General features: G+C 42.2%; 2 protein-coding genes across 2 annotated transcripts in view; one reads left to right on the top strand and one right to left on the bottom strand.

The window, feature by feature from the left end:
- Positions 1-931: 931 nt before the first annotated feature.
- On the bottom strand, positions 932-2,849 carry LOC143278160 (uncharacterized). Its single transcript, XM_076583210.1, has 2 exons — positions 2,038-2,849; positions 932-947 (listed from the first exon to the last, which is right to left on the bottom strand). Exons 1-2 carry the CDS (start codon positions 2,847-2,849, stop codon positions 932-934), a joined length of 828 nt encoding a protein of 275 aa, XP_076439325.1.
- Positions 2,850-23,439: 20,590 nt separating this feature from the next.
- Positions 23,440-26,034, top strand: part of LOC143276518 (serine/threonine-protein kinase 10-like) — a 77,909-nt gene continuing 75,314 nt past the window's right edge. The window contains exon 1 of the mRNA XM_076581064.1: positions 23,440-23,798. Coding sequence (XP_076437179.1) covers positions 23,634-23,798 — 165 coding nt within the window. The 5' untranslated portion in view covers positions 23,440-23,633. The remainder of the gene's footprint in view (positions 23,799-26,034) is intronic.

The following is a 26,034-nucleotide window of genomic DNA, read 5'->3' as shown; positions in this document are numbered from 1 at the left end:
CCCAGTGTGTCTTTGTTTCCCAGGTACATGATGGGATATTAGTGTCAGGCCAATCGCTGTTGGTCTGTGTTCAGAGACGTCGGGAATTCTAGTAACACTACCATCATTCATAAGATAAAAGGGGCTGTGGGTGTTATTTTCTATTAACTGATTGCTTGTCACAATCTTACAGTCCTTTTCCCAGAGTGGAGTGTGGGCATTGAAATCACCCGCTATTACCCATTTACCAGGCTGTTGTTCTAGTAATGTTCTAAGCCACTCAGTATTTCGATCGTTTGGACCTTTCAAAAGGTAAACGGAAAGTACGTTGAGAACTTGCTTGTTGCTAAATTTTACTGTAGCTGCACAAGAGCTATGTCAAAGGTTGCAATAGATTTTGAAACAGGAGACTCACATGGATCATACTGTAATTCTCTAAGTATATAAATAGCAGTACTTATCTTCTTGCCCTCGTTCCAGTACTGGTGGAAAATAATCATTTGGAAGTTTGGGAAGCTTGCATGCACTGACATTAAGTGACTGCAAAATTAAAACGTTTCAAATAGGCCAGGTTAGATAGAATAGATCGGCAGTTCCACTGGAGTAGCCTAATTTGTAATCGCATTTGCTTTTCCTTACTAACGATGTTTCCTATCAAACAGGAATATAATGTTATTTATACTATATGAATAAATCAAAGACCGTAGTTTATAAACTATTGCTTTTTTTCTACTAGATGAATGATCAGTGAGGAAAACAACAACAAAAACCATATGATTTTAAGCTTGACACTAAGATTTAAACTTTTTAGGGGTGGGTGGGTGAGTGGTGGGGTTACAAAACCTTAACTCTTAAGACTTAATACGGGTTGGAGTTTACAAGTATGAAATTACACTAGATAAAATATTCTTCAAGATGAATAACAGTAAGGAATATTCACGACTAGAAACAGTCAGATCTTGAATTTGCTGAAATTGTGGGCAAATCTACAAGTCATTGTCACATTTCTGAAGAGATCTAACTCCAGTCATTCAAAACATTATATGGGTTCAGCCAAACAAGCTCCTCGGTGAAAGGGGGATATACAGTGCATGCAGGGAATCTCCATGGACGATGGTTGACAGGTGGATGACGTCTGCCCGGTCTCCTTGGCTTTTCCCAGAAAACTTCGTGTTTAAGCTATTGTGGTCAACAAAAGAGACGTTTTTGCATTTGAATAGTTCTGTGGAGGTAAGTGCATTAAATAGATTTCTTTTCACTTCCATTTCGGAGTTTCTAATTGGTGTGATCTTGCTGATGATTATCTTTGTTTCTGGATGTTCAGCAGAGAATCTTTGAATGGATTTTACAAATGATTTGCCGCTGTCTCTTGGCTCAGATGTTTTGATGTCGTTCAGCCTGCAATGGACCACAACAGCGTCCACAGATTTCTCGGTCTTTGAGGTTGCTTTTAGTGTCGGTTCCAGGTCATCGATTGTATGGGTTTTGTGTTAGATTATATGAAAGCCGTAAGAACGGCCAAGCCTCTTTGCCTTTACCCCGCTCATAACCGAGTCATGTAGAAATACAACTTCAGGAAGATCTTGATAGATTTCCTCATCTTCTTCATGGACCTTTTTGAATCTATTTTTCGAAGAATTAAGGTTTTACTTAATTACTTACTTTTACTTTTTCCTTCCGCTTGTACCGGTGGGCGTCGCGGGGAGATACAGTTGTCTGTCTGCAGCAAGGCGAGTGGCCTGGAGGAGGGACATCTCGTGGGCTCTGAGGGTGTCTGCCACTAAGTCGCTCCAGCGCCGTCTTGGTCTTCCTCTGGCTCTCCAGCCAGAGTATTTGGTGTTGTATGCCCGAAGAGCTGGTTGGTTCAGAGGCATACGTGTGAGGTGTCCAAACCACTTGATCCTCTGTTGTTCTATGTGTTGTAGTACTGGTTTTGTTCCTACCATGTCTCGTATCACCTCATTCCCGATCTTGTCTCTCCTGGTCTTGTTCACTGCTTTTCTCAAGCATTTCATTTCACAGGTGACCAGTTTTCTCTCGAGGGCTTTTGTTAAGGACCATGTCTGGCACTGGTATGTGAGCGTTGGTAGGTAAATGGCGTTGATGAGCTTCGCCTTGGTGCTCATGGGGATGCTGGGATGTTTCAAGAGTTGGTAGCTGACTGCGTTGGCTTTCTGGCATCTGGTCTCTATTTCTCTGTCAAATTTGCCGCTTTCAGTGAAGATGCCGCTTTCAGTGAATTCGCTTGCTTGCTTCAACTGGGTTCCATTGATGCTGATGTCCAATTTTTCTGGTCTCCTACTGACGGTCATGACCTTGGTCTTACTGACGCTGATCTTCATGTTGTAGTTCTTGCAGCTTGTGTTGAGCTGGTCTGTGTGCTCTTGTAGCTGTGTCTTGTTGTTCATCATTACCTGGTCATCGGCAAACATGAGTTCATTGAGTGCCTCAGGGTCTGGGTTGGCCTCCTTTGTAATCTGGTCCATGTAGATCACGAAGAGCATAGGGGAGAGATTGCAGCCCTGCCTAACCCCCGATGTTACTGGAAACCAGTCAGATGTTCCACTGGCGGTGCGGACTGTGCTCCTGGTGTTGGCGTACATGGCTCGGATGTTGTCTAGCAGTTGCCCCTTGACGTCGTACTGCTCGAGGACCTTCCACAGCTTGTCTGTGTTGACACGATCGAAGGATTTTTCCTGATCCACGAATACGAGATGGAGATCTTGGTCGTATTGCATCGCCTTCTCACACAGTTGTCGGAGTGCAAAGATCGCATTGGTGCAGCCTCTTCCTTTTCTGAAGTCAAACTGGGCGTCACTGAGATGTTCTGTTTTCGCTCGAGTGCACTGCTCCAGGATCTTTGCATACATTTTCCCTACGTGGCTGAGTAGTGATATGCCTCTTTATGTGCTGCAGTTTTTCTTGCTGCCCTTCTTCCATATTGGCACCACTATTGCATTTTGCCAGTCTTCTGGTACTTTTCTCTCCTCCCAAGCTTTCTGAAAGATGGTAGTGAGCCACTGTGTTCCGGTTTCACCGCAGGCAAGGATGGCTTCAGTTGTAATGCCATCGTCTCCTGCTGCCTTGCCTTTAGGACTTGTCCTCACTGGTAGTTTGACGTCTTGACGAAAAGTGACGTCACTGTTTTTGTTCCTTTTTTCTTTATTTCTTTTGCGTTAGGCCTATCTTTTTGAGATTGTGCCTGTTTGATGCGCACTTGCACCTTGTGTATGAGTCTTGACTGAAGTGACAGGAGCAGGTTTAGTGGTTTTAACAATGTCAGCATGGGTCTTTGTGTTGTTTGAAATGGAACTGTCTGTGTGTGTGGAACTGTCAACAGTGTCATTTTTGTACTGAGAATTTTTTAGGGTGCAAATTATTTCTTTTTGGCCATTGACCGCTTTTTCTAAATCAGTGATACTTTTGCATAAATTTTCGATTGTGTCAGTGAGATGGTGCAGATCATTGACTGTCTTATTAGCCTCAGTTCTATTTTCATTGTCAGCTGCGTTGACGTTGACATTTTCTTTTGTGTTGCCGGCTTGGGCAGAAACTTCTGCAGCAGTTCTGTTCAAAGCAGATGGTTTTGAACTTTCTTTTGGAGGTTTGCTTTTCTCTTTTGGAGCCAGAATGTCAAGTCTGCCTCCCAAGCTGCTTGTTCTTGTCATGCTTGTAGAGGTGCTACGATTCCAGCAGTTCTGAATTTCAACTGTTGACTTATTCCGCCATCTTGAATTGTGTGGCCCTGTGTGTGTGTGTGTGTGTGGAACAGCAAAAGCATGCATTCCTGTCATACAAAGCGACAAGGATTTTTTTTTTCATTCTTCACGGGCTGCCAAACGGTGATTTCTTTTTCTTTTCTCTTTTTTCTCTCTACACCCCTCCCCCTCCCCCCAGGCGTGACGCAGTAAACATGTGTGCGTGGGTGAGGAGTGGGAGGGGGGGGATTGGAGGTGAGGGGAATGACTTTTCAAGGGCTCAAAGTTTGGGTCGAGGTAACCTATGCGAGAAGTCAGCTTGCTAGAGATCAAGGACAATTTATGGAGACATTCAACACTGAGGCCATAGGCAAGGACCGGTTTTGCCGGGGCCTTAGCATTGTGTTGACTGATCCGGTAAGACAAGTTGAGGTCGACTTCAGAGGGGGCAATTCTCCTCTCTCTCTCTCTCTCTCTCTCTCTCTCTCTCTCTCTCTATATATATATATATATATGCATGTATGTATATAGATGTAGATATATAATTATATATATATATATATATATATATATATGTGTGTGTGTGTGTGTGTGTGCGTGTGTGTGTGGAGTGAGTGAGTGAGAGAGAGAGAGAGAGAGAGAATGTATGTCTTTCTGTGTATGTGTGTGCGCGCACACACAACTGATAAGTTTCTTCTGAGATAACTGCGCCTTTGTAAATTACTACTACTACTCCTACTCAGTACTACTACTACTAACTATGTTGACATAGTTATTGTTTACAGCGTTTTGTCTACATATGGCATGCGAAAAAAAATAGTTACAAAATGTTTGGTCTGTTGTTGTCTCTCCTTTTTGACTCACTTGTGTAAACAAAGTGAGTCTATGTTTTAACCTGTTGTTCGGTTGTCTGTGTGTGTGTGTGTGTGTGTGTGTGTGTGTACCCGTGGTAAACTTTAACATTGCCATTTTCTCTGCAAATACTTTGTCAATTGACACCAAATTTGGCATAAAAATGGGAAAAATTCTGTTCTTTCCATTCACCATGTTTAAAACAATATTACACCTCTGGGGTGGGCACAATTTTTTTTTTTTTTTTAAAGATGCCAAATTATATGCAAACTGAATTTACTGGTTTCTTTTTTTTTCTTTTCTAAACCTGGCACTTTTGTCTGATATTCTGACACAACAACAAGAGCAGTCATTTTTATCATTTTTTGTTCAAACAGGAACTTCTTTTGCTGAGCATGGAAGTTATATTTATTTTGCATGTCTTTGGTGCAGATAATAAAAAAGGGAAGTTAATCTGTAATTAATGCTAGGGGGGTTAATTTGCTTTAAACTGATCTTTCTCATCTTAAACATTACATTTTGAAATTATACTCAATTCATAAAAAGCTTATGTGTTTTACTCTCAGTGTACAGGGCTTTCACTATGTTCATTCGCCCAAGTGGTCTTTTTCGGAAAATACTGAAATCAGTACTACGAGTGGACTTTATAGATCTGTTGGCTGAGCCCTTAAGGTTATGGGCAAAAATCAATTGCGCACACATATTTATACAAATTCAAAGCGCGTGCTCGCAACATCGAAGGGCGACATTTTGTTTCAAGTAGTTGACCTGCCCGTTCAATCCAATATTCAATCAACAATACACAATAACATGTGATGGAAAGTTGGAAAAGGAGACCGTTAAATATTTATTCAGAGAAAGATTTGTGAACGCCTCATCGCTTACTGGATTATGCCCCAAACTGCCATAAAAATATCAACAAAATCAGTCAGAAATCACAGTTTAAAATAATAAACCATGAGAGTTAATACCCTTGATGAAACGTAAAAATTTCCAGTCTTTACTTTTCTCAAAATTAAGTCCTTTTCACTTCATACGACGTTTAGAAGTACTCGTACTTTGCTCTACATGTTATTAGTTTACCAAATACTCAATTTTCATATCAACTTTAAAACTATAAAATTAGATGTTAAAATGGGGCGTCATTTACCGCGAGACTGATGTCAGTCATGCTTGTAGCAGACGATGCTTGTTACACACTGTGTTCGATAACACATGGAGGTGGTAGAGAAGGGAAAGAAGAACAACAACAACGGCAGAGACAGCAACCACTGATGAAGTCAGTCAGCCATCCACCCTCAAAACTGACCAGTCTGACAACTCCCCACTGGCTTAGTTTCTGCATCAGCGGCAGACTACCCTGGCCTGCACTACGAAAACGACACCACGCTAGACAACACAAGTGTCACACGCCTTTGAAACACAGCCATCCTAAACAACAGATCCTGACAACTTAATATCATCTTTATAATCAAGATCAGAACATGTGTGGGTTGAATCAATATTATTCATATCATACAATTTAATATAGATCTGAATACTATGACATGTCTTGTGAATTTGAACTTTGATTTTGAATTTCTTCAAACTCGCTCACACACACACACACACACACACACACACACACACACACACACGAGAGAGAGAGAAAGAGAGAGAGAGAAATAACAAGAAAAAAATCTTTATACATGAGGATACATAAATATTTTTTAAATGAAAGAGTTGTTTGTTGTGCTCACATGTGTATCTCTCTCTCTCTCTCTCTCTCTCTCAGAGTTCATAGCTGACCGTCGAGGAGAGCAGACGTGTCCGTGCAGCGCTCTGCGTGAACTCTGAACATTGCAAAGAAAAGAACTCAAGTTCTTAGGAGTGGCAAGAAGTGTTTTCTTCTTCTGTCAATGTTAGAATTTTATTTCTGTTTTATTTATTTTTCCAGGCATTTGAGCAACATCAGCAATTACAAGAAGTTAATACATGGTATTATCACGATGCCAACAACAGCAGAAGCCCGCAGACATAAAATCGGACAGTTTTATGGTGTGACTGTGCAAATTTCCCTCAGGAAGCTGAGACGTGAACATGAAAACGGACGACACACCCAGCCATGTTTACTGAAAACAGAGGTACGAAACTGGTGTGTTGTTGTGACTGTCGCTGCGCTGTACACTCTGTTTCTTCTACTCTTGTTAGTGTGTGGCGACGTCGAGACTAACCCAGGCCCCAGAGACTACACCTATGGCGCAACCCACGACAACAACGGTGACTACACATACAACAACGACTATTTGTCTTATGTGATGCAACAAGTGCAGGCGTCCCTTGACCACCGACACACCACATTTATGCACTTTCTTCAAACCCATGCAGATGATTTGTGCCAACGAATGGACGAAAAGATGAGAAAACTCGAACAGGCTTTTGATCGTCTGGCTTCTGATTTGTCCACTCTCCAGGAATGGGTTCAGCATGATAGAGAAGATATAAGTGAACTTCGGCACAACCAGAGCCACTTAGGTGAGCGCTTAGACAGAGCAGAACGGCAACTAGAGGGATTAGAGAAAGATTCCCGTCAGTGCACCCTGAAGTTCATCGGTGTCACAGAACAGGACCAGGAAGATTTCCAGAAGAGCACCCAAACTGTCGTGGGTCTCCTCAACTAGCATTCATCATCACGCACATGGCACAAGCACGATATAGAAAGAACGTATCGTATTGGAGGCCATCGAACAGAGATTCGCCACCCCCACTGATAGTCTGTATGCACAGGTGGGGAGACAAAATGGAAATCCTGACTGACAGAGATCACAGGGATCGGCTACGAAGAGACAACGTCAGGATTACAGCAGATCTCACTCCATGCCAGAGGGAAGAAGTGGAGTTCCACCGTCAGCAAGGACGAATTGCCTACTTCAGAGGGGGCAGACTGCAAGTAGAGGATCGTCGTAGGGGGCCATCTCAAAATGACAGAACAGCACACCTATCGCCGTGCCCAGCACGGGGAGCCAGACGACAGGTACGATAGAGGTTACCACAGATCATCTGCAGAGCAAGCCCCCTCCAGGTACACACAGTGGGAGGACAGACATCACAGAGATCCCCGGGATGGAAGAGGTAACTACACGGAGACACACGCAGACGGAAGACATCGTAACGATCACGATAACTCATGACCGAATCCCAACCACTGACCAACTACAACCCCCCAAGCCCCACCCTGATCAGACTCCAAGTCCCGACCGTGTGCCCGTTGTTCCCAGCACGAGGCTTTACAGTCACGTGCTGTCAGGTTCTGCAGGACAAACAGATCAACCAGTCCTGTCACGCCACTATGGAGAGTGGTCAGCATGAGTTTAGCAGCCAACAGCCTGTTCATCACCATGTTCCGGAAAGAAGGGAACCCAAGAGAAGCAGTCCTAAGACCCTCGCAGTAGAACAGCAAGAACCGAGCGTCCACCCCTCTCCTGCTGTGTGTGAGGCCAGTTGTACCAGCACTGATCAGTCTACAGACCCGGTGCTGTCAAACACGGAAGACGCGGCAAAGACAGACGTGACAGCAGACGCAGGAAACACTTCACAAGACCAAGTACTTTCTGCGACGACAACGAACAAGGAGACGACCCCCCATCTCTCCCCTCCCACCCAAGATTGCACGGGAAACCCCTCTCCCTCCCGCCCGTCCTTAACAAGATGCGATGACAGTGGAAAAGGATGAACGCACCAGAAAAGCACGGCGAAGAGAACAAGGGATTCCCCAGCGCACCGAAGTAGCAGCAGTCCTCCCGTGATGTCCGTGCGAGGAAAGCAGAGCGGCGCTGCACGGACACCAACAAACAGCAACTCACAACAAACTCACTCAGACAGACAGACACGTAACACTCAGGCAAGACTTCCGACAGACTGGGTGACCCCTTCGTGTTTTAAAAAGCAGTTGGACACCAAAGCTGGGAAGAAAAAGAAATGACGTGAAGGCCGTGACCCTGTAATCAGTCCTCAGGTGAGCTGACTTTACTGGCATGGAACGTGGAAGGTCTCGCCTCCAAACTAAATGATCCTTCTTTCCTGTCCTATGTTTCGGATTATGACTTTATTTGTTTTACTGAAACGTTTATGCATAGCTTTTGTTCAACAGCATTCCCTTCCCACACCCCTCTTATTGCACCAACTCAAAAATTTTCAAAGCAGGGAAGAAACAATGGAGGAGTGATTGTTCTCGTCAGGAATGAATTGATGAAATTTGTTTGAAAAGTATCAACACCATATAACAATACAATAATAATACAGTTGGCCAGCGAACTGTTTGTTACATAATCTTGAGCGGCCTGAGAATGTACAAAAACTAATAATATTATCTTTTCATCTGGACATTATCCAGAAGCTTGGACAGAAGACCTGATCCACCCAATACACAAGAAAGGAAATATACATGATCCTGATAACTACAGAGGTATTTCCTTATTACATATTTGTAGCAAAATTTTTAGTTACATCTTAAATAAACTATTGTCAGCTTTTGTAGAAGAGAAAAATATTCTTGGTGAGATACAAGCAGGCTTTCGAAAGGATCACTCTACAATTGACCACATTTTCACGCTCTTAGCTATGATTCAAAAACATCTATTGAAAAACAAAAAATTGTATGTTGCGTTCATTGATTTTAAGAAAGCCTTTGATCTTATTTCTCATTGCAAGTTGTGGCCCATTTTACACAAATTAGGAGTAAAAGGGAATATACTGAACACACTAAACAGCATGTACACAACTGTTAAGGCCCGCATTCGTATCGGAAGCCAGATTTCAGCTTTTCATTGCCTTAAGGGTTTAAAACAAGGTGAAATAACAAGTCCCATTTTGTTTTCCTTATTCCTTAACGAAACTGGCTCAGGACATCATTAAGAATGGAAAACATGGTATACAACTTTTCCCCGATGTGCTTGAACTTTTTATTTTACTGTTTGCAGATGATATTATTTTGCTATCAGACACGGTTACAGGCTTACAAAACCAGTTAAATGTACTTGCATGCAAATCAGATGAGATAGGACTTCATGTAAATCTTCACAAATCTAACATTGTTATTTTCAGAAAGGGGGGTTACGTGGCAAAGAAAGAAATGTGGTTCTACAAAGGGCAGGTAATGTCAGTAGTAAATTCCTATAACTATCTAGGTATGATTTTTTCAACAAAATTAGCATTTAGTAAAGCCGTCAGTGGCTTAACTTGTAAAGCGAGAAAAGGGGTCATTGACATTTTTAGAACCCTTTGGAGATTAGGAGATTGTTCAGATTTTTGTAAAACTTTTTGACACACAAATTAAGCCAATGTTATATGGTGCAGAAATATGGGGTTTAACACAACAGAAAGCGGTGGAAAATGTTGACACCTTTGCACTGAAGAAATTGCTAAATGTCGGCCCCCGAAACCCAAACGACATGGTGTACGGCGAAACTGGACGTTACCCCTTATATGTTTTTACCTATGTCGCTTAACGCGCTTGCATCAAATACTGGTTACGTTTAACAACACTAGATGATTCCAGACTTAAACGTAAAGCATACAACATGCTCCTATCACTTCATAATGATGGTAAGATTTGTTGGGTAACTCGGGTTTGTAAAACTTTATACGAGACGGGTTTTGGCTTTGTATGGGAAAATCAGGGGGTGGCAAATCAAAATATATTCCTAGGATCTTTCAAACAGAGACTGATAGATTGTTACTACCAAAAGTGGATTGAACATACCAGCAGCAGCACTAGATTTAGTGTTTATCACATATTCAAAACATCAGTATCCTTGGAAGCTTACTTCACTACAGTTACGAACAAACATATCCGTAACATCCTGATAAGATTTAGATTAGGTATATCCGAACTACAGACACACAAAAAACGTTACACTGCTGTATCAGAGCAAGACCTTATATGTTTATTCTGCCACAATGCTATAGAAACGGAACTGCATTTTCTTTTCCACTGCACAGAACTGAGTGACTTACGACAGAAGTATATTCCTAAATAATACACGCTTTATCCGTCGATGACTAGGTTTCAGTATTTGATGCAAGACGAGCATTGCCTCCATGACATTGTAAGATACATTTATTATGCAAACCGACGTCGTTAATGCTTTTTTTTTTTTTTTTTTTTTTTTCTTTTTTCTTTTTTTTTTTTTTTTAATGTTCATAGTCTACTATAACAAAGGTTCACTGTGACATTGTCCGCACGACCTGTTGTAACGGGTCATATGGCCTATACAATAAAATTCTTGCGCTCTCTCTCTCTCTCTCTCTCTCTCTCTGTGTGTGTGTGTGTGTGTGTGTGTGAGCTTATGTAACAAAATAGATTCAAATGTGGAATGTATTTACTGAATGAGAGGTGCATGACAGAGAGAGAGAGAGAGAGATTACAAGAAAAAAATCTTTATACATGAGGATACATAGATATTTATTAAAAAAAAATTTTTTAATGAGAGTTGCTTCTTGTGTTCATATGTGTGTGTCTATGTGTGTGTCAGGTTCTGTAACAAAATAGATTAAAATGTGGAATGTATTTACTGAATTAGATGTGTATGAGAAAGAGACAGAGAGAAATTACAAGATTAATTCTTTATTCATGAGGACAATAGATATATGATAAATGAAAGTTTGTTGTGTTCATATTATATATATATATATATATATATTACGTATTTGTGTACACATGTTTTGAGCTAATACAAGAAAAAAAACTTTATACATGAGGATACATAGATCTTTATTAAATGAGAGTTGCTTGTTGTGTTCATATGTGTGTATCTGTGTGTGTCTATGTGTGTGTGTCAGGTTCTGTAACAAAATAGATTCAAATGTGGAATGTATTTACTGAATTAAATGTGTATGAGAAAGAGACAGAGAGAGATTACAAGATTGATTCTTTATTCATGAGGATAATAGATATATAATAAATGAAAATTTGTTGTGTTCATATAATATATATATATATAATATATATATATATATATATATATATATGTGTGTATATATATATTACGTATTTGTGTACACGTTTTGAGCGCAAAATAGATTCAAATGTGGAATGTATTTACTGAATTAGAGGCGCATGACAGAGAGAGAGAGAGAGAGAGAGAGAGAGAGAGATTACAAGAAAAAAATCTTTATACATGATACATAGATATTTATTAAATGAAAGAGTTGTTTGTTGTGTTCACATGTGTGTATCTGTGTGTGTGTGTGTGTGTGAGAGAGAGAGAGAGAGAGAGAGAGGTTCTGTAACAATAAAAAATATGACTGATAGCAGTTTACATAACTGATTTCAGACTGCTGGGGGAAACAGACCCTGGCCTGACTGATCCATTCCGGGGGTTTGAACCATATGCATCTTGTGTATGGAATGTAACTGAACTTTATTTCTTATATGAAGTTGAATCCTTTTTCACTTAAACAAAAAGCAAATTTGAGTTCGAACAATCATTTGAAACAAATAGCCTTGCACATTGTTAATATCTATATTTATTTTTAAAGCAAATTTGAGTTTGAACAATCATTTGAAACACAGGCATGCACATTGTTAATATCTATATTTTTTCACACCATATTACACTTTTTCTCAACAATTATAAGCTTATAATTATGTAATTAACAGTTTTTGTTTTTCATACATAGTAAAAAGCTCACTGTTCAGTTACATCTTATGTATTTATATAAATACATGTATGAAAAGTAACTGACCTATATTCATCATTTGAATTTTTATTTTCATGTGTGAGCGTGTAATGCAGCTGTATACTCAAATAGATGTATGTATGACTTTGAAGTTTACACCAGAAAAAGAGTGACTGTTTTAAAAAATGGTCTAGATTATGAAGTAATTATATATGTGTGTGTGTGTGTGTGTTGGGTCTTACTGAATCAGGGTTATCACAAAAATCTGTAATATGATGAAAATGTGTTGTGAATGTCATTTTTTCTAATACTAATTGTAATCATAAAGCAGACAGCCACATTGTTAATACCCATATTGAGTTTTTTCACATTGTATTAATTGTTTTCTCTATGATTAAGCTGATAATGCATTACGTAATAGTTTAACAAAAAGTTCAGTTACATCTTATATATTTATACATGTATTAAATGTAACTTAACTTTATTACCTATCTTGTGTGTGTCTGTGTGTGTCTGTATGTTGGTCACACTTAGGTGCATTTCCTCTTTCATTTAAACAAAAGCAAGTGTGAGTGAGAAATGATTTTTTTTCCTTTGTGACTTTAATTTTGAAAAAAAAAGTGAAAAAATAAAGAAATAATGTGAAATCCAACACAACTTTGTGTGGTCTATATTTCCTTGTTGGGAGATGCACGTGACTTTTGTTTTGCAATTGATTTTTGTGTGTTTTGATTCAGTTGTAGTAAGTGCATGTCACAAATGAGTCTTGAAGGCCTTGCCTCTCTTGTTTGTTTTTCTTTTAATACAATACCGTAAGATAACACAGAATATATAAAAATAAAATATGATGAAATAGAAATACAATAAGATATTCAAAAAGAGAGAAGAAAGAAGAAGAAGAAAAAAAAAGGGGAATGAAATTAAGATGTTGGCATCTAATGTCTGTTATTGTAATCATAACTATACTCTCGGATTCGATAACTTGCAGGCCTACCTTCGTTCTTCATCCACCACCACTCTTTGGTTTTGTTCCTCTCACACCACCTTCTTCTTTCTTTCTTTCCCGTGTTCTGCACCCAACCCTTCTACCCTCCCCCCCCCCTCGCCACCCCCCACCTCCATTCTCCAATCACCCCATGACCCATTCCCCCACACTTCCTGCCCCACTCCGTCCCCCACAACCCCCACCCCCCACACAACACCCCTTGCACCATTTCTACCCCGGAGGAGGTGGGGGGTGGGGGGGGCGGGGGGGGGGGGGGGGACGGGACAGGATGATCATTATGTAAGGAATATATTCCAGACACTCCCTCAGGCATTGAAGTACACACACACACACACACACACACACACACACACACACACACACACACAGAGAATAAGACTGTGTGCCGAATAAAGGGAAGGGCGAGAGGGGGTGCGTGGGGTGGGGTGGGGTGCGGATCAGGGGCGTGGGGGGTGGGGGGGGGGAGAAGTGAGGAAGGCCGGTGAGAGATTTGAGGGTGATTATGGAGTGGGTGTTCAAGAAAGAAGTAGAGGGAGGAGAGGTGATGGAGGGAAAAGGGGGTTCTGGGGGTGCGGTGGGAGGTGTAGGGGGCGAAGTACGTCAAGAAGTTTTGTTGTTGTTGTTTTTACCAGAACCAACGGGTGAAGATGACCTACCACCCGTGACACACAGAGCTACTTTAGTTTTTCTTTTTCCTTATCTCAGCAAAAGTGGGCTGTTAATAATATGCACCGATTGATTTAATTAAACAATATTATTTGTCTGAAACTGTGAAATTCAACACCCACATGCGAAACACAGAGCAGCAACTAATTTATTGCAAATTAATTTCAAATTTACCACACAAAAAAAAAGGAAAAGGAAAAAAAACAGTTTCAGGTAGAAAAAGAGAAAAGCTAAAGAAAAAGATGTGAAGATCTATCTTTCCTTGCTTCAATCATTAATTCGCTCAAGGCTCTGCTACCTGCAAGGACTACTCTACAGCTGGAACCATAATATAATAAACTACTTGTAAACCCAGTACACTTCACAAACTAACAAATGAATGAATAAAACACAGGAATGGAAAATATATCTTGAGAACGTAAGCAAATTGGTGGTTAAAGATTCCACTCCTTCGAATCAGTCAGTTAATTAAGGCTTGATAAATTTGGATTCAAAAGGCCAAATATGGCTTAAAGGGCTAATTTAAGTTCAATTCATTAATCAACGTGCTAGAAGAATTCAAGGTGAATGTGGCCCATAGCCCAGATAACTGCACGGGACATGTCACGGGTGAAAGCACGCTGACTGGAAACCATTAAAAAAAAAGAAGAAGAAAAAAAAAGGTCAAAGTCAAAACCAATTATATTCACATACAGAAAAAATCACCGCCCAATAACACACTGTCGAACCGTAAACACACACACACACACACACACACACACACACACACAAATTTATTTTATATATATATATATATATAATGTGTATATTTTTCTCTCTCCATATATACTAAAATGAGTTTTGGAGTGTTTGGACAGCAGTCAAACAGGGAGTTCCTAATCAGTTGCAGTTGAAAGCGATATTTGCTTGAATAGACATGCCGTGCTCCTTTCATTTCTTTGTTGGCAGATCTCTCTCTCACTCTCTCTCTATCTGTCCCCTTATATCTCTCCCCACTTATTCTCCTCTATGCTGCATGCTGTACTGATATAATGATTCCCCCATTTCTTTGTGTTACTGTTTCCCCTTCGTGGGCTGCATGAAAAAAAAGCATTATTTTGCTTACTGTATTACCCTCAGAAAATAAAATGTATTCAATTTATTCAATTCTCTCTGTCTCTCTGTCTGTCTGTCTGTCTGTCTCTTCCCCCCCCCCTCTCTCTCTCTCTCTCTCTCTCTTTCTGCGCAAGCGTGTGTGCGTGACTGCGTCTGTTGTGTGTGTGTGCTGCAGTGGGAGGGGGCGGGGAGGGAGGGGGCATGTATGTGGGTCACAGTGTGGGTGTATTCATAAGTGTGCGAACGTGCGCGCGCGCGTGCGTGTATGTCAGTGTGTGTGTGTGTGTGTGTGTTTGTGTGCTCGCGCGCGCGCGTGCGTGCGTTTCGTAGTCTTCTATACTTCAAAAAATTATCACACACACACACACACACACACGCCCACTCAGTCACACTTGCGCGAGCCAGTGAGTAGATATACGTCAGTATTTGTGCGAGAAAAAAGCGTGCGCGCACATTCACACACACACACACACACGCACATACACACACACACACACACACACACACACACACACACACACACATGCACACACACACGCACGCGCACGCGCACGCACACACCGGTGTAGCAGGCCAGATCTTATCCCTGGCTGGTTCTAACCCCGGGTAAGAAGTAGCCTAGGCCATTTCTTATCCCCCCCTGGCTGGAATTTTCCCCCTGTGTACACTTCGCTCACCCAACCAGTCTGTATCACATTTACACAAAAAACACATGATGATGGTGATGATTATGATTATAATGACAATACTAATATTAACAACAACAAAACAACAACAACAATAATAATGATAATAATAATAATAATAATGATAAAGGGAATGTATATAACTCCTTCCAACGCTCAAGCCACTTTGCAATTAATGCAAAAAAAAACGTGACGTGATGATGTTTGTCAAAAAAGTGACGTGATGATGTTCGTCAAAAACGTGATGTGATGATGTTCGTCCTTCGGATTCGAAGATGACCATGGCTTCAATAGTCAGATGGAAGATGTGTGTGTATGTGTGTGTGTGTGTGTGTGTGTGTCCAGAGGTGACTGGTGAGGCCAATCCGGGCCCTGAAGTCTCGCCCGCATGTGGGACACAAGTGAGTGGGTGCTGTTGTGGCAGTGGATGCTGCTCGGGCCTTGCGCACAGCACGCTTCCGTTGCACCTCGGTGATGCGCCTGGCTTCAGCTGCACGGGCTTTTGTGGTCATTATGCTGTGCCAAGCTGGACGGTCCGAAGCAAGTTCTCCCAAGTGTTGATGTCGACGCCCAGGACTTTAAGGGACGCTTTGAGGCAGTCTTGGTAGCGTTTCTTCTGTCCTCCAACTGAGCGCTTGCCCTGACACAGCAGCTGATTAGACAGTCGGCTGTCTGACATTCTCACCACATGTCCAGCCCACTTGGCTTGGACATTCTGGAGAAGGGTTTAGACGCTGCAGAGGCCAGCTCGTTCCAGGACTTCCGTGTCGGGGACTTTGTCCTGCCACCTGATGTGGAGGAGTCTGCAGAGACAGCTCAGGTTGAGCTGTTTGGCGTGTCTGCTGTAGACAGTCCAGGTCTCGCTGGCGTAAAAGTGGGTGGTAAGGACCACTGCACAGTAGACCTTCAGCTTAGTGGTAGAGCTGAGTTGTCTCCGCTCCCAGACGTTCTCACGGAGTCTCCCGAAGGCGACGCTGACTTAAGCAATCCTGTTTTTGACGCTAGCGTCTATGTTCACACACACAAACACACACACACACCACCACCCCCACCCACCCACAGACATACTCGTAATGTCCTTCACGTGCCATGCCATGCCCGCTCACATCATGCTCACTTTCAGACATCAGAGACGTTAACAGTGACCTAGTTGGCATGCAGTGCAGGGGAGCATGTCTATGTTTCCCGAGGTCTAAGTTCTCCCAGGTCTATATTCCCCAGGTCTAAGTTCTCCCAGGTCTATATTCCCCAGGTCTAAGTTCTCCCAGGTCTATATTCCCCTAGGTCTAAGTTCCCCCAGGTCTATGTTCCCCCACAGCTGACCATGGTTGACTACAGTTCAAGAGTGCTCAGACTGCATCATGTTGTCGCATTTGTACATTATGTCTGTGAAGATGTTTGACCGCTGCATGACCACTACTGACCACTATCAGAGTTCAGCTTGCATCACACTGTATGCAATATTGCAACGTTTTAGCAGATTTCACTATACTGTTGGCCATTATTGACCATTACTTGCCACTGCTGACCACTGCTGACGACTACATCAAATTCTTGAGATTGCGTTGTTTTGTCACCTTTGTGCATTATCAAGACGTCCTGGTTTTTTGTCCTTGATTTTATTAATTGCAAACTGACCACTGCTGGTCACTGACAACCACTACCCAGTGACCACCGCTTACCACTACTGACCACTACAGTCCACTGACTACTACTGACCACTGCTGACCGCTATCCACTGCTGCCCACCATTGACCACTGACTACTGCTGATCACCGCTAACCATTGACCACTACTGACCACTGCTGGCCACCATATACTGACCACTGACCACAGGTGACTGACATCCATTGACCAGTGATGACCACTGATTAATGCTGACCACCACTGACCACTGCTGAACAACACTGACCACTACTGACAGCTGACCACCATTGACCACCACTGACTACTAACACTACTGATCACTTACAACCGCTAACCACTGACCGACCAGAACCAACTACTGACCACTTATGACTATTGACCTCTGACTACTACTGACCACTGCTGACCGCTTCTGACCACTAACCAGTTCTGAGCACTGACCACTTCTGACAACTGACCACCGCTGCCCAGCACTGACCACTGCTGACCACCATTGACCACTGACTTCTGCTAACCACTGACATCACTGTCCACTAATAACCATACCGCTGACCACAATCACAGAGCACTATTGACCACCACTGACCACTATATATGGATCACTACTGACCACCATTGACCACCATTAACCGCGGACAACTACTGACTACTGCTGACCACCACTGACCACTACAGATCACTGACCACTGTTGACGACCACTGACCACTACATACTACTGACTACCGGTGAGCATGACTGACCACTACTGACCGCCATAGACCACCACTGTCCACCACTGACTAGTGACCACCACCGACCACTGTGGACCACTGACCACCACTGAGCACCGCTGACCACTACTGACAAACACCCAAACGTGTATGCATGATTAAACAAACATATGTTTAGGGGAATAATACTGACTTGGGGGGTATACAAACCTGGGGGAACATAGACCTGGAGTAATATAGACCTGGGTGAACATAGACCTACCAAAAACGTTTTCTGGGGGATTATCGACCTAGGGGATTATAGACTGAGAGAACAAAGACCTGGGGGAACAAAGACCCAGAAAACGTAAATGTAGGGGAATATAGACCTGGGGGAACATAGTCATGTAAGAACTTGTAGCTGGCTGAAGGAAAATTTTGGGGAACATAAACCTAGGGGAACATAAAGCTGACCCCCCAAATCATCTGCAAAATAAACCACTAAACAATCATTGCATGGAGCGCGCGCGCGCGCGCGCGCGCGCGTGTGTGTGTGTGTGTGTGTGTGTGTGAATCGGAATCAGAATCAGAATCAGATGTCATGAAAACCGTGAATGAAAGGTTTATAGACACAAAATAAAGGGAGTGTGTGTGTGTGTGTGTGTGTGTGTGTGTGTGTGTGTGTGTGTGTGTGTGTGTGTGTGTGTGTGTGTGTGTGTGTGTGTGTGTGAATCAGAATCAGAATCAGAATCAGATGTCATGAAAACCGTGAATGAAAAGTTTATAGACACAACAATAAAGGGAGTGTGTGTGTGTGTGTGTGTGTGTGTGTGTGTGTGTGTGTGTGTGTGTGTGTTCTTTGTCTCTGTTCTTGCTCTTTGATTTTTTAGTGGAGATACCTTTCTTCAATACCTTCTTTTTCTTTCTTGTTTCTCTTCTCAGTTTCATCTTTCTTCCCTGTTCATTATCTTAAAAAATTATCGTTTAAAGTTTTATTCATCCTTTCACTCCAGTTGCTTATGGAGGACTGCTATCAAATGATACTTTTACGCCCGAAAGAAGACGTTCAAATACTCAACACTACCTTAATAAGAAAACGCAAGTATGTTTCAAATAACAATTAGCATTTGAATGTGCAGATTTGATAAATGTACTTATAGCTAACAAATTCCATCTGCTTCCTATGAACAAAAACCAACCAACCAAACAAAAAACAAAAATGAAAACCGACTACCTTTCAAAACGGTCGACTGTCACTATTCAGTGGGTTCCTTCTCACTGTGGGGTCACGGGGAACGAAAAGGCCGATGCTCTCTCCAAGGCAGGCAGCAAAATGAAGCAGTTCAGCCACCCCGTGACCTACAGAGAGGCCAGGACCATCATCCACAACCGTTACCAGAACCAGTGGAAGAGAAGGCTGGGTGCAAACAGTGGTGTCGATCCAATCCACCAGCTCCAGAGACACCAGCAGACAGTCCTCTTCAGACTGAGAACTGGCCACTGCCGACTACTGAGTCACCTTCACCGTATGAAGATCGCCCACACTGATGAGTGTCCATGTGGCACTGGACCCCAGACCCCTGAACACATCCTCCAACACTGCCCAACCCATGAAGCTCTACGGCGTCAAACCTGGCCAGGGGGCACAGAGCTACAGGCGCAGCTTTGGGGAGACCGCCACGACCTGGAGAAGACCGTGGGTTACATCGTGGCGACAGGGGTGACCGTCTGACGCAGCCAAAACATCGAACGCAGAAGAAGAAGAAGAAGAAAACCGACTTCGGAGACAAATATTTTTTATGCACACGCTTGTCTCGGAAGTCATTATACTTTGTGCATTCTATTATAAGATAGAACTCATCCCCAGTCACAGCCATATTACAAATTAACCTTGCAAACTCTCGTGGTGTGCCACTACGTCTCCCTCTTTCTATTTCCAACTCAAGATTACTAAGCATAATTCATCAAAAGCAGTCACTGTACATCAGAACGACTGAACGTCTCTAGGAACGAACTTCATGTTCAAAGATAATATCAATTAAAACAGGTGTTCCATATCGAAAATTTTAATTGCAAATAAGACGACAGTTTTATCCAAGCAACAAGTTCATTGATAACTTTCCAGTTTTTAATAAAAGCCCATTGGTAATAACTATTGTGTGAAATATATTCCTCGCAGTTCACATACCCTTCATTCTAATGTTGTTAATCTTGGCACTCTTCAAATATTAATGTATTTCAGAGAAAAAGAGAGAGAGGGAGGGGGGGGGGGTAAGAAATGGCCCAGGGGATATAAACTGGCCTAGGCCAAACATTACCCCGGGTAAGATGTAGCCCAGGCCAGTGTTCTTACGGGGATAAACTCTGGCCTAGGCCAGTTCTTACGGGGGTCAGATCTGGCCAGGGTAAGATCTGGCCTGTTACACCGGGTCGGACATAACTAAAGTTTTACTCGTGAACATTAAAGAGTTTCAGTTTCAGTAGCTCAAGGAGGCGTCACTGCGTTCGGACAAATCCATATACGCTACACCACATCTGCCAAGCAGATGCCTGACCAGCAGCGTAACCCAACGCGCTTAGTCAGGCCTTGAGGGAAAAAAAGAAAAAAAAAAAGGGGGTGAATTAATGATAGATAAATACATAAAAAAGACTACTACCACTACTAATATTATGTATAAGGCGCAAAAACTTGATGAAGTCAACTATAAGCGTACATAAATAAATAAATAATAATTATAATATAAAAAAATAGTAGTAGTAGTAGTAGTCATAATAATAATAATAAAATGACAACAATGATGATAAATTAGCAAATAAATGTAAAACATGGAGATACACATTCACACATACACCCACATATGCATAACAGATATGCACCAAACATGCAGTTTCACAGATATGAAAGCACAGTCAAGTACACATAAACGTACATGAGCCCCAACAAACAAACACACACACACACACACACACACACACACACGTTACCCTGCACCTCCTCTACCCCCTCCTCCACACACTCATTTCTAGGCTACGTATCGCAGCTTCCACGGCACACACACACACACACACGCGCGCGCGCGCGCACACACACACACAGATGAACGATGAACACTTACTTGTGCAAGCACACACATACGCCCATATCCCCCACCCCCACCCCCACACACATATATACAAAGATATATATATATATATTATAATGATAGATAATAATAACATACACACACCCGCACGTTCCAATATTCCGTTGTTCCCACAGTGTAGGCATGCATACACACACATACCTCATCCTCTACCCCCCCCCCCCCCCCGCCCCCACCCCCACCCCTCACACTCACACACACACACACACACACACACACATACGCACGTGCACAGAACTCTCCCGACACTTGTGTACACTTACACGGCCCTCGCGCATGCACAAACGCACTCAAACACACAGACCCACACATACACACCAACACACACATACACACACGCACAGAGGCTGCCAATGATTGGCCGCAAGAGGGATGGGAAAAGATCTCTGATGCCAAGAACGTGGCGTCTAGTGTGTTGCTTAGTCTATTGTATTTGGAAAAGCCCACAGAGACTCTGTTCCGTTTTGAAGAAATTTGAGCAATGTTGGTTTGGAAATGATGCCGATATTTGTTTGATTTGCAAAGCATCGTGCTCTACCTTTCATGCTAGACTTACGGCCGCTCCCTCTCTCTGCTTTTATTTCTTTGAGGTGATCGATGGTGTAATGGCCTTGTACCTGTTCTTTTTGATATTCTTTGACTTTTCTGAGGATTTCCGATTTTCCTAGATGTAGGCCGCTCGTTGTTGTTGCGTTACCAGCAAGTCTGTCAGCTCGCTCATTTCCCTTAACACCTGCATGTCCCGGGCAGTATGACCGTATGAGTTTTTTAATCTCAGTGAAAGTTGCGCATTGCCTTATGCCGGCCACTCTGGGCTTCCCATTCCATTTTCAATTTTCTGTATGAGGTTCATTGAGTCGGTTAGAATCATGGCATGTTGGTTTCCGGGCATATGGATGGACGATAGCCACTGGGGGCATGTGTCACAGCTTCAACTTCCATCGTTAGGCTGGAGGTTGTGACTTTGTAGGCAGCGTTCTCCGTTCTCTAATTGTTTTTCCATTTTGTTTCGCAGTGAATCCCCAACCAGATTGGTCTTAAGAAGAACGATCAGTTAATCAGCCAGTGTGTGTGTGTGTGTGTGTGTGTGTGTGTGTGTGTGTGTGTGTGTGAGAGAGAGAGAGAGAGAGAGAGAGAGAGAGAGAGAGAGAGAGAGAGAGAACCTGTGTGTGCGTGTGTGCAGTTGCAGGCAAAACAGAGGGAAAGTACTCCTGAAAAACGTAAATCTAGAGAGGCGATAGAGTTATTTCCCCATCAACTGGCCAGTGCGCACGGATCGCCTCTCTCTCTCTCTTATATATAGTGTTGTTGCTGCTGTTGTGTGTATGTGCGGTGTACAGAATACTTTATTATCTCGACCAGAGAAATTCATGTGTGGTGTGCCGCGCGACACAAACAATTCACTGCGGACGAGAATCACAGCCCGGCAACTCATACTGAAATACACCATATAAATGGCTCAAAAACACATAAGTGTGCTTGTACAAAAGGGATGGAAAATGCATGGGTGTCTTAATATCAACACCTGTAACTGTCTTTTCATGAAATTTGAGGAACAAATGCACTCAGTCTCAGTTTCAAACACTGACGATAAATTATATCCTGACTGAACAACTTAAACACGCGGACCCCATAATTATTATGATATTCATTCCGAAGTTGAAATGAAGACTGATGGGTTGATTGTGAAAATTCTAACAATGCACGATACACCAAGTAGTCAAAGCAGATTAACAAAAGCTTATTGACTTTCTCGTGCAGATTTGGTCCAAGTACCATGGAATGGTACGTATCATAGCCTACCACAAAAACATAATAGAGTCTGGTGTATGGTTGGCCGTGCTAAGTAGGTACGTGCATGCAGTCTTTAGCTAGTAGTTTCCGTAAAAAAGTTTCCCGTTGATGTTATGTATCCACTTAAACTATGGACGGAAAAGGATGGGCTATTTTGGAAAGAGGCGATTTTAAAGGTCAGACTTGAAAGAGCTGAGTGCAGGATTTGACGAAGCGAATGAGGGACCCCAAGTGCATAATTATGGTCCTGAGCATACACACTAGTGTCTATGTCCTGAGACAGAGGAAGGGCGGCAAATGTTAATAGGTCCAATTCAAGCACTGATCTCATTTAGCATTACTGTGTGTTGTACCAGTGACGTCATCTGTACTTTCTGGCTGATATATTTTGGAACACACCCACTTGGGTGGACACCGCCCCTTTCGTGCAGACGTCGCCGCAGCTATTTTTAGTAACAGGAACTGCCGTGACGTTTAATCACTCACAATGCGCAAGTGCAAACCATCCAAAATGGCCACTTGCTGGAAGGTAGTTAGAAAGTGACTCAAGGATGGAGAAAGTCGAAACGGTTCTATGGCGCAGGACTTCGTCTCTGTCAAAAACATAGAATACTGTAATTTTTATATAGCTATTTTTTAGTGCATTCAGTATTTTTTTTTTTGCTTTTGTGTAGAGACTTTGTGTGTTATTCGAGGATAATCTGGGTGCACAATCACAATGTCGTTCTTGAGCAGTTTCAAGAAATTGTTTGGGTTCGGCTCGGACAATAACCAGAATAAGAAGGGGCAATGGAACAAATACATCAAGAAGGACATTGATCCCATGCAGTTCTGGGAAATTGTAGGAGAGCTTGGCGAAGGAGCCTTTGGTGTTGTGTACAAGGTGAGTCCGTGTGAACGATCCGAAATGAAAGTGATTCACAGTGTAGCAGAAGCAGACGAGATCTTGTTCGGTTTGAAGATTTCTATAATATTGTCTCTTCCGACAGTCGTTGTCCTGGGTGTTCAGTGTTTGCGATTTAAGCACAGAAAAACTTTTATTGGTGTAACTTTAATTTATTGATAAATTAGGGTTTGTACTTGTAATACTAAAAGGCTGAAAAAAAATTTGAATGGAGTGATTCATTTAGAAAGAAAGCAGCAGATTGTAAAGAGGAAGTGAGCCATGATTGTCGTCAGCAAACTGCAAAACATATATTGACAAGCTTTGTGTTTAATATATTATCAAGTGAACTGTCATGGTGTTGTAAATTGTATTGTACTCTTTTGTTGCAATGTTTGTGTAAAATTTTCTCAGTGGATAATATGTTGCCATTGTGCTGTGCCACCTTATTTTGGTTTTTCCTGTCTGCATAAGATCAGTGTGCATGTGAATGTGTGTGTTAGCTTTCTCCATCTTCTGATTGGTTTGCTGTCTGTTCTGTATTCACTTTGGAATAGGTTGGTTTAAGTTGATTTTGACTTGTATACGTTCACACACACAATGGATGTGTAGAATGGGTGAGAGTGCTGATATTTGGATACTCTTCACATGCCACACATTGACTCATTGAGCATTTTCATTTGTACAATGTCTGTTGCATCTTTATGTAGGGGATGGTTGAAAAAGAAAGAAAAAAAAAAAGAATTCAATAGCTTTTAGGTTTGGTGTAGCATACGATGGCCGTATGGGTAATGTGACCTCCTTATAACAAAATCAGTGGGTCACGACAAATAAATCCCTTTTTTGCCCCCCCCCCCTCCCCCCAATTGGCAATCCTCCACGGCTCTTCACATGCCACACATTGACTCATTGAGCATTTTCATTTGTACAATGTCTGTTGCATCTTTCTGTATACACACAGATGTGAAACGGTGTGTGTGTGCGTGTATGTGTGTGTGTGTGTGTGTGGTGTTGTTGTTGTTGCTGTGTTGTTTACTGCTGCAAGCTGCAAAGGAAATGTTTCCTTAGTGTCCAATACATGCATGTATGTGTGCACATACACACTATTCTGGGTCTGGGAAAATCACCCTGAAATCGTCAACAATCACACACACACACACACACACACACACACACACACACACACACACACACACACACACACGTATAGAATATGTCTTTATTACCCAGTGTACCAGGGTCACACATCCTCCTGCCTGCCCACACAAATAAATACTCATCCACCACAGGATATCATGTGCAACCTGCTCCATGTTTCAATTCATGTTCTGATAGATGCCAGGTTTGACAGGAAACAGATAAATACTTTGATAACATTGAGTGGGCAATAAGTGTTTTTGGAAAATCCATCTTTGTGTGAGCCTGCAAGTTTCCAAGTTGAGTAATTAGGTGGTATATTTGCTGAGATTGTTACAGTGGCAGTGAGTAGGGTGTGTGTGTGTGTGTGTGTGTGTGTGTGTGTGTGTGTGACTTGAATTGCATTGACTGATTGAGTTTGTACCCCTGTGTTTACAAGTGCTCAAAAAGCACTTAATATATAAAATGCATATATGCTCTTGGCAGGATATCGGCTCTTTATTTTATATTTCTTTGTGTTACACAGGCAAATCAAATCAAATCAAAGACACTTTATTAATCCGCATGGAAATTAAGTTGTGCAATCACAGGCTTGTTGTAAACACTAGAATAAAATCATCATGTGCGACATAAGATTAAAACTAGTCAAATAAGAATTCCTAATAGCTGACGATAGACTAAACCCCCCACCCCCCACCCCCCCGCACACACACATACTCATGTTAAGACAATAGGGTATTGCACAACAATATTTACAAATAGAAACATCCAACAAAAAAGGGTATACTATATGTTACTAAAAAATGACAACAGACAAGCGTGCATGCATGCACACGCACGCACACACACACACACACACACACACACACACACACGCAAGACCACATTAAGACCATAAGGTATTCAACAATACATTAATAAAAACATCAAGGGAATAAATTGTATATATATATATAAGTAAAATGCACACACACACAAACACACACACACACACACACACACACACACACACACACACACACATACATACACACACACTCACAGACACACATACACATACACATGGATGTAGGTACGTATGCATGCACATAACATGTCA

This window comes from Babylonia areolata, chromosome 2 (assembly GCF_041734735.1).
Source record: "Babylonia areolata isolate BAREFJ2019XMU chromosome 2, ASM4173473v1, whole genome shotgun sequence".
Taxonomy (NCBI): domain Eukaryota; kingdom Metazoa; phylum Mollusca; class Gastropoda; order Neogastropoda; family Buccinidae; genus Babylonia; species Babylonia areolata.
This window is presented reverse-complemented; position numbering and strand designations above follow the sequence as displayed.

Bases quoted from the DNA above. Each gene is read 5' to 3' on its own strand.
- LOC143278160 (XM_076583210.1), bottom strand. From the start codon at position 2,849: ATGTATGCAAAGATCCTGGAGCAGTGCACTCGAGCGAAAACAGAACAT.